General features: G+C 52.7%; 1 protein-coding gene across 1 annotated transcript; it reads left to right on the top strand.

Moving 5' to 3' along the window:
- The first annotated feature begins 661 nt into the window (after positions 1-661).
- On the top strand, positions 662-7104 carry LOC130022503 (uncharacterized). Its single transcript, XM_056113272.1, is given in 6 exon segments — positions 662-1250; positions 1423-2189; positions 2191-4176; positions 4178-4466; positions 4670-6225; positions 7021-7104. Coding segments are annotated over 6 exon segments (5271 nt in total).
- The last annotated feature ends 2603 nt before the right edge of the window (positions 7105-9707 follow it).

Below are 9707 nucleotides of genomic sequence, written 5' to 3'. Positions count from 1 at the left end.
AGCTTTTTTCTGAAATGCGCGGGAAGATGCCCCATAAAAAGCCCCCTTTGAAGGGGCCTGGGGCTCTCAGCTGCTGACGGTTTGCTGTCATGCTGTGAGCCCGATCATGCTCGAATAAACCTCTTGCTTTTGCATGGACTTGGTCTCTCGGAGTTTTCCTTGACAGGTGAGGCTGTCCTGAGCTCGGACCCTAACATCTGGGGGTTCGCCCGGGATTGGGAGCAAAGGGACCCCTGCCCACCTGATCAGAACCTCCCTGACAGACCTTCCGAGGTAAGTAAGGCGCCTATACGCAGCGATCGCTAAGTTGGTATGCCGGCTGGTCAGGGAACTCTCGCAGTGGCTGTCAGGTCGGGTCCGAGAGGACCTCCTGACTGTGGAGAACAGACGTGTTCCGAAACCACAGGTCACGACCCTGGAGGACGCTCCAGTGGTGGTAGAGCCCCAGGGACGACCGGAAGGCTCCGTTTGGGGGAAGCCTCCTTCCAGGCAGAGAGCGAGACAGTGAAGTTTTTACCGGTACCCCTTCCAACAGCTGGAAGACTTCTCCCCTTGACGTGTCTGTGGACGACCCTCCTGGGTCGCTGTGTGATTTTGTCTTCTTTTTTCTCTTTTTTCTCTTTGTCTTTATCTCTTCCTCTCTGAAGTCTCCCCACTGGCCATGGGGCAGACGCTCTCAACTCCTCTTTCCCTTACTCTGGACCACTGGTCGGAGGTCCGCAAGCGAGGATCTAACCTCTCTTATTTCGTTCAGAAAAGAAAGTGGCGGACCTTCTGTTCCGCCAAATGGCCGACCTTCGGAGTCAAGTGGCCAGCGGATGGAGCCTTCGACCTGGACTTGGTCCGGGCAGTACAGGACGTTATTTTCAGACCTGACCCACTCAGCCACCCTGACCAACAACCCCATATTCTTCTTTGGATAGACCTTTGTGAGAACCCCCCTCCCTGGGTAAAGCCATTTCTTTCCAAACAGAAGCCGAAAGAAGAATCCAAGGTCCTCATGGTCCAGGGAGAAACGACTTCGCCGCCCGCTAACCCCAGACCGCAGGTGCCGTCAGCCCCAATCCTCCCCGAGTCGCAGGGGGACCTTATTCTTTTGGATTCCACCCCTCCCCCTTATCCAGAAGTGCCACACATATACCCAGACCTTCCCCTTGCAGCAGGGGGAGACGGTCCTCCCCCATGAGACCCAGCTTCTCTGGGCTCTGGCTCCTCTCCTGGCTCCTCTCCCCGCAGGCAGGAGGGGCGGGGCACAATGCGTTAGGGAGGGAGCTGGAGCCCCCTATTACGGCTGCCAAGGGCGGGAGAGGGCAAGCCTGAACTCTCCCAGCCTGGTTGGGAATACCCGAGCCCCTGGCCCAAGGCACCCGTGCACGGCGATGGAGGAGCCTGAACTGTCTGAGTCTCATCCCCGAGAGACAGTTGCCCTCCCCCTGCGTCCGCACGGTCCCATGACAGACGATGGGCATGGGGGGCGGTTGCAAACTTTACAATATTGGCCCTTTTCTACCTCGGATCTTTATAACTGGTGGAATAACAATCCCACTCTTTCCGAGGACCCCACCAGGTTGGCTGGGCTGGTTGAGTCTATTTGCCACTCCCACCAGCCTACCTGGGACGACTGTCAGCAACTTCTGGACACTCTCTTCACCACCGAGGAGCGGGACCGGATTCTCCTGGAAGCCCGCAAGAATGTTCCAGGAGATGATGGGAGACCGTCCGCACTCCCTAACGTCATCGAGGATCAGTTCCCGCTGCGTCGCCCCAATTGGGACCCCAACACCTTACAAGGTAGGGAGCATCTGTCCAATTATCGCCAGATTCTGTTGGCGGGTCTCTGGACTGCCTCCAGGCGCCCCACTAATTTGGCCAAGGTAAGGGAAGTGATTCAGGGTCCTGATGAATCCCCCACTAGGTTCTTGGAAAGGCTAATGGAAGCCTTCCGGAGATACACACCCTTTGACCCTGAGTCAGAACAGCATAAGGCGTCGGTAGCTATAGCTTTTATTGGACAGTCCACTGCAGACATTCGGAGAAAACTACAAAGACTAGACGAGATCCAGGATCTGACCTTACGGGACCTAGTTAAGGAAGCTGATAAGGTGTATCACAAGAGGGAAACCCCAGAATAGAGGGAAGAGAGAAAGGAGAAAGAGAGGGAAGAAAGGGAACGCAAGAGAGTCGAGAAAGGAGAAAAGAGAAAGGCGGAGGGACCAGGAAGTGACAAAGATACTAGCCGCTATGCTGCAGCAGCCAAGCAGGGTAGAAACTAGAGGGCCTCCCAAGGGGTCCAGTCGACCCCCAGGTCAGGAATTCAAGACCCCACGCCCGCGACTGCGGTCAGACCAATGTGCTTACTGCAAAGAGTTTGGGCATTGGGCCCGCGAGTGCCCCCAGAAAAGAAAAAGAGAAAAGCCTGTAAACTTGCTGGCCCTTGAAGACTAGGGTCGTCGGAGCTCGGACCCCCTCCGCAGGCTCAGTGTAAAGTTTGAAGTGGAGGGGACCCCCATTGACTTTGAAGTAGACACGAGGGCAATGCACTCGGTGCTGCAAAAACCTCTAGGGAAACTGTCAACAAAGAGATCTCTAGTTCATGGGGCAAACGGCAGCAGCTACCGACCCTGGACCACCAAACGGACCATGAATTTGGGAAAAGGAGAGATCCAGCATTCATTCTTGGTCATACCAAATTGTCCTGCTCCCTTACTGGGAAGAGACTTGCTAACCAAATTAAGGGCCAGTATCGCCTTTGACCCAACGGGCTCCAAGGTAACATTCCGGAATCCATTAGTTGGATCCGTGGAACTGGACGATACCCCGGTTACTACCATACTGACTCTGAGGGCAGATGAAGAATACCGACTGTATCAGGCCGCGACCTCACACGAGCCCCCGTTGGAGGAAGCGGACGACTGGTTAAGACAGTTTTCTGAGGCCTGGGCGGAGACAGCGGGGCTTGGACTAGCCACCCAGCAACCTCCGGTGGTGGTGACCCTCAGGGCCACTGCCACCCCAGTGCAGGTTCGGCAAAACCCAATGAGCAAAGAAGCTAGGGAAGGGATCAAGCCCCACATTCGAAACTTATACCAGCAGGGGGTGCTAGTGCCCTGTCAATCAACTTGGAACACACCTCTGCTCCCTGTTAAGAAGCCCGGAACAGGAGATTACCGCCCAGTACAAGACCTCAGGGAGGTAAATAGCAGAGTAGAAGATATCCACCCCACTGTGATGAACCCTCATAATCTCCTCAGCTCTTTGGGGCCGAACAAAACTTGGTACACTGTCTTGGACTTAAAAGATGCCTTTTTTAGTTTGCCTTTGCATCCCTCCAGCCAACCTCTCTTCGCTTTCGAATGGGCTGACCCCGAAATGGGGATTTCAGGTCAACTCACCTGGACGCGACTACCACAGGGGTTCAAGAACTCCCCCATTTTTGATGAGGCACTCCATAAGGACCTGAATGCCTTCTGCCGGGGAAACCCAGAAGTAACCCTGTTACAGTACGTAGATGATCTGTTGCTGGCGGCCGAATCTGAGGAGGCCTGTGAGTGTGGGACACGGACTCTGCTCGCCGAGCTGACTAGATTCGGATACCAAGCCTCTTTTCGAAAAGCTCAGCTATGCAAGAGAGAGGTAACGTTCCTGGGCTATAAGATCCGGGGAGGGCACCGCTGGCTTACAGAGGCCCGGAAAAAGATGGTAACCCAGATCCCCACCCCCAGTTCCCGCCGTCAGCTAAGGGAATTTCTAGGGACGGCAGGATTTTGCCAACTGTGGATCCCCGGGTTTGCCTCCCTAGCCGCGCCTCTGTACCATCTTACCAAAAATGACATCCCCTTTGAGTGGGGACTCGAGCAACAGAGGGCATTTGATGACATCAAGAAGGCTTTGCTCAGTTCACCAGCATTAGCCCTCCCTGACGTAGAAAAGCACTTTACCCTCTATTTGGATGAGAAAGAGGGGATAGCCAAGGGTGTATTGACTCAAACTTTGGGACCATGGAAAAGGCCGGTGGCCTATTTGTCAAAAAGGTTGGATCCTGTCGCTAGTGGACGGCCCCGGTGCCTGAAGGCAATGGCAGCTGCGTTTCTCTTGGTAAAAGACGCAGACAAGCTGACGCTAGGGCAGAAAGTGACGCTGATAGCTCCACACACATTGGAGAGTGTAGTTCGCCAACCCCCCCGACAGGTGGCTCACAAACGCCCATATCACATATTATCAAAGCATCCTGTTGGACAAAGACCGGGTGATTTTTGGCTCCCCTTCCATCCTGAACCCCGCCACTCTACTACCCGATGAACAGCGGGAACCGGTCTTACACACTTGCCAAGACATCCTAGCCGAAGAGATGGGAGTCAGGCGAGATCTAAAGGACCAGCCCCTGCAGAACCCAGACGTTACCTGGTACACAGACGGGAGCAGCTTTCTCCAGGATGGAAAGAGGAGGGCGGGGTCAGCCGTGGTGAGTAATGAAGCTACCATAAAGGTAAAGGTAAAGGTAAAGGTCCTCCCGTTGATCGTCGATTTGCTCCAGTGGGCCCAGTAACGTCTCCATTGGAGACTTTGTTGTTACTGTGTCTGGCATATCGAATACTCTCGGTAGCTTGCTGAGCTCTCCGAGAGGGGCGGAGGAATTGAACTCGGGTCGGCCATGTTGGCCGCTTATAAGGCGAACGCCCTACCCGCTGTGCTATCGCTACCATATGGACTGAAAAATTGCCTGAAGGAACCTCGGCTCAGAAGGCCGAGCTCATTGCCCTGGCCGAAGCATTCGAACTGGCAGAAGGTAAGAGAGCTACAATTTATACTGACAGTCGGTATGCCTTTGCCACTGCCCACATACATGGGGCCATTTACCAGCAGCGGGGCCTTTTGACATCGGCCGGGAAAGAGATCAAAAACAAGCCCGAGATTTTACGGCTCCTGGCAGCAGTCCTCCTCCCTGCTGAAATAGCCATCGTCTACTGCCCGGGTCATCAGCGGGGATCAGACACGGTGGCCACTGGGAACCACAAGACAGACGAGCAAGCCCCTTGGGCAGCAGCCTCCTCCCTGACTGCGTCAATCCAGGTGGCTGAGGAAGGGTCAGAATTGAGGGATGATGGGCAAGAGGCGGAGGCTCCACAGAAAAGCAGTGACAGGTATGAGGGGGACGATCACCAGCAGGCCTTGACTTACTTACAGACTCTTCACAAACTTACCCACTTGGGGCCCCGAAAAATGGCTGAAATACTGAAAACCCAGACCTTTGGCCTGATTGTTGAGGAGGGACAGCAATTGGCCAAGGCCATAGTAGCGGACTGTAAGGCTTGTCAAAAGGTTAATGCCTAACCAGCAGGTAGGATAGTTAGTGCAGGGGCAAGACTCAGGGGGGACTGACCGGGGCAGTATTGGGAGATCGACTTCACAGAAATAGTTCCGGCTAGATATGGACTCAGGTATCTACTTGTGATGGTGGACACGTTCTCAGAATGGCCCGAGGCCTACCTGACAAAGGGAGAAACTGCACAAGTAGTAGTGAAGAAGATTATGGAAGAAATCTTCCCCAGGTTCAGTCTTCCCCATACTATAGGGTCTGACAATGGGCCGGCCTTTGTGGCCCAAGTAAGTCAGGGACTGGCTAAGGCACTGGGGATAAATTGGAAATTGCATTGTGCATACAGACCCCAGAGTTCAGGACACGTAGAAAGGATGAACAGAACCATAAAGGAGACCTTAACTAAACTAGCTGTAGAAACCGGCTGGAAAGATTGGACCATGATCCTACCTTATGCCCTATTCCGAGCCCGAAACACCCCTTCCCTGACTTTGCTAAACCTGACCCCCTATGAGATCCTACATGGAACTCCCCCTCCTGTGAGGGACTTGAATTTATTTGATGGCATGACCCCTTTGTCTACCCCTCTAATTGCCAGGCTGAAAGCAATCGAAACAGTCCAACACTCGGTCTGGAAGCAGTTGGCTGCCGCATATCAGCCTGACGACCTGCAGGTGCCACATCGGTACCAGGTTGGGGACACGGTCTATGTCCGCCGACACCAAGTCCGGACTCTGAAACCTCGGTGGAAGGGACCCTACCTGGTGATCCTGACCACCCCGACTGCCATGAAGGTCGATGGCATCGCCGCATGGATCCATGCCTCTCACCTCAAACCTGCCCCTCCAACCAAATCTGCTTGGAAGCTGGAGAAGACTGAGAATCCCCTCAAACTGCGTATTCGCCGTGTGGGCAGGGCTGTGGACTCTTCCCTCCATAACCTGTAATCCCCACGCTCCCCAGCACCTGACTTGGGAGGTGATATCCCCTACCGGACAAGTGGCCTGGTCCGTTAAGGGAACTTATACTCCGGGGACATGGTGGCCCACTTTGCGCCCAGATATGTGTCAACCTGTCTTGGGACTAGACACCTGGGATGTGTGGGAGGAGGAAGTCATACCAGACAGAGGTGACTCCAGAGCAAATGCTGGCCATGCAGGAGTAGGAGGAACCATCGGGTGTTTGACTAGGGAGAGAAGGTGTCACCTCGGGCTGCAACAATTCTATATCTGTCCAAAAGATGGTAGAGACCGCCAAGGGAAAAGAACTTGTGGAGGGCCAGAGGCCCTGTATTGTAAGGCCTGGGGTTGCGAGACCACAGGGCAAGCTTACTGGAACCCTACCTCCTCATGGGACTGGATTAGGGCCACTTGGGGCTGGAGCGGTGCAAGGAACTTGAGGGGCTGTAATCAGGGCGGCCCCTATGTTAATACCCTCAGCATCACCTTCACTACCCAGGGCAAAAGGCAGGAAAACCTTCTCCAGTGGCTTAAAGGGAGAACTTAGGGACTAAGGATCTATGTCCCTGACTTTTCCCATCCTGATCCTGGATTCTGGTTTACCATTCGGTTGAGACAGGAGGCTGTGGACCACAGGGCAATTGGCCCAAATAGAATTCTCCCAGACCAAGGTCTGGTCCCAAGCAGACCCCTCTTGCCCCCACAACGACCCCCCACTACTCCCATGAGTACTTCCCCATCTAGCAGTTCAACCACTACGTCACGGGTAACCGGTGCCCCACTGACCCCAACCGGAACCCCACCAACCCCATCTACACCTCCATCTAAGACTGGGCAGCGGCTGTATAACCTGATCGAGGGGAGTTATAAGGCTTTAAACACCTCCAACCCAAACCTAACTGTCTCCTGTTCGTTATGCTTGAGTGCAGCGCCACCATACTATGAGGGGCTGGCAGTAGACGGATCACTCCAAGAAACGAATGATCCCACCCGCCTGTGATTGGAGTACCACCCACAAGCTTACACTGGTCCAGGTCTCGGGAGAGGGAACTTGCCTAGGAAAGGTGGCGGAGGGTGATTCCAGGTGCGCTCAGGTCATAACCCCCACATCTTTAGCCCAGTACATATTACCAGCAAACGGTACTCGCTGGGCCTGCAACACTGGTCTGACCCCGTGTGTCTCCACCCAGATATTTAATAGCAGCCGGGACTTCTGCTTAATGGTACAAATATTTCCCAGACTGACTTACTACCCTGGGGAGGAATTCGAAGAAGCACAGCTGAGAAAGACGCGGTTCCAGAGGGAGCCTGTTAGCCTCACCCTAGCAGTTTTGTTGGGATTGGGAGTAGCCGCAGGGATAGGTACTGGAACAGCTTCGCTAATCCAGGCCCCTAGACAGCTGGAGCAACTGCACATAGCTATTAATCAGGACCTAAAGGCGATCGAAGGCTCCATATCGGCCTTGGAAAAAAGCATAACATCCTTGTCAGAAGTGGTCCTCCAAAATAGGCGAGGGCTGGACTTGTTATTCCTGAAGGAAGGTGGGTTATGTGCTGCCCTAAGGGAGGAGTGTTGTATCTATGCCGACCACATTGGGGTGGCCAGGGACTCTATGGCCAAGTTAAGAGAAAGAATACAGGTCCGGGAGAAACATTTGTTAGATCAGCAGGGTTGGTTCGAAGGATGGTTCCACAAGTCCCCATGGCTGACCACTTTACTCTCAGCCCTAGCAGGACCTCTCATTCTGCTCCTCCTAATAATGACAATCGGCCCTTGCCTTTTTAGTCGACTGCTTGCAATTATACAAAACCGACTGGGGGAGGTCAAGCTATTAGTGATGAGGCAGCAATACCAGGCATTACAGAATGAAGGTCTCTAGGATTAGAAGACCTACTAGAAGAAAAGGGGGGAATGAAAGGTAACCCCATGACAATTGGGCCCTAGCAAAGCAAGTCCCAGCCCATATCCTGCCCTGCAGCTCCGGCAGGCTAGCAACACCAAGTACCCCCATCTCCTCCTTGGCCACGGAATTCTCCAGATAAGGCCACAGGGCCGGAGAAGGCCTAATGAGACATCTCCCTGCCCTGGAATCTGCCTACCAAGGCCACAAGGTCAGAGAAGGCCTAATGAGTTATTTTCTTACCCTGGAATTCACCTAATGGGGCCATAAGGCCAGAAAAGGCCTAATTGACTGCCCATCGGGAAGGCCTGGTGACAGGTACAGAAGAGAGTGGCTGGTACTGATGACTTGTTGCAAAATGATTGGCTGCCTGCGTGCAGTTTTTAATGTAATAGTTCAAATGTACTGGATGCTTTGTGTGCGAGCTTTTTTCTGAAAGGCGCGGGAAGATGCTCCATAAAAAGCCCCCTTTGAAGGGGCCCGGGGCTCTCAGCTGCTGACGGTTTGCTGTCATGCTGTGAGCCTGAGCATGCTCAAATAAACCTCTTGCTTTTGCATGGACTTGGTCTCTCGGAGTTTTCCTTGACAGGTGAGGCTGTCCTGAGCTCGGACCCTAACAGCAACAACAATGGCAAGAGACCTCAAAATAACTCGGGAGCAAATCAGAGTCTTAGGAGATGATTCCAAGAGGAACAACATTAGAATCATTGGAGTACCAGAAGCTCAGGGAAACAATCCCAGTGAAAAAGTCACGATTCAACAAATCATTGCTGAAAAGTTCCCAGAGTTTGACAATGCAGCCATTCAGATTCAAGGAGCCCAAAGGGTGCTAGCTAAAAGAGACCCTAACAAAAACACTCCAAGACATAACATAGTTAGAATGATCGATGCTGCCGATAGAGACACAATACTGCAAGCAGCAAGGTCAAAGAAGGAAATCACACACAAAGGAGCACACCTTAGCTTCACAGCAGACCTATCAGAGGAAACCCTGCAAGCCCAAAGGCAATGGTGGGATACAGTGAAAAAACTCACTGAAATGAATGCTTCACCAAGAATACTCTATCCGGCTAAACTCTCACTCAAAATCAAGGAATGGTACACTATTTTCTAGATAAACAGCAGCTCAGGAACTCAGGTAAGCACCAAAACAAATTCCGTCAGGACCCAAACATAAGCAACTGGATAAGGGTCCTGCTAGGATTAGGAAGGACCAACCTGTCCTGAGGAGTGTAGTCTGGGATCTATAGGAAATATCCCCAATAGAGCCACCCTATAAGCTTAATAGATCTCCTACTGTGACCCTTCAAAATGAACAGAAAGGTTAAGTAGTCAAGATTGTTTAAATGAATATGGACTAAGCAAAGGAAAATGAAATTCTACCCTTGAGCTGATCTCCTTGCAGGGAGAGATTTTTGTCCAAACAGAAGTTTCCACTGAGGGAAGGGCTTTACATCCATTGATTGTACAACCACAACTTTGTGTATTTGCTACCCCCACTCCTGGGGAAAGGGCTGGAGAAATAAAGGC

The sequence above is a fragment of the Sorex fumeus genome, unplaced genomic scaffold (genome assembly GCF_029834395.1).
Source record: "Sorex fumeus unplaced genomic scaffold, SorFum_2.1 ptg000019l, whole genome shotgun sequence".
NCBI lineage: Eukaryota > Metazoa > Chordata > Mammalia > Eulipotyphla > Soricidae > Sorex > Sorex fumeus.
This window is presented reverse-complemented; position numbering and strand designations above follow the sequence as displayed.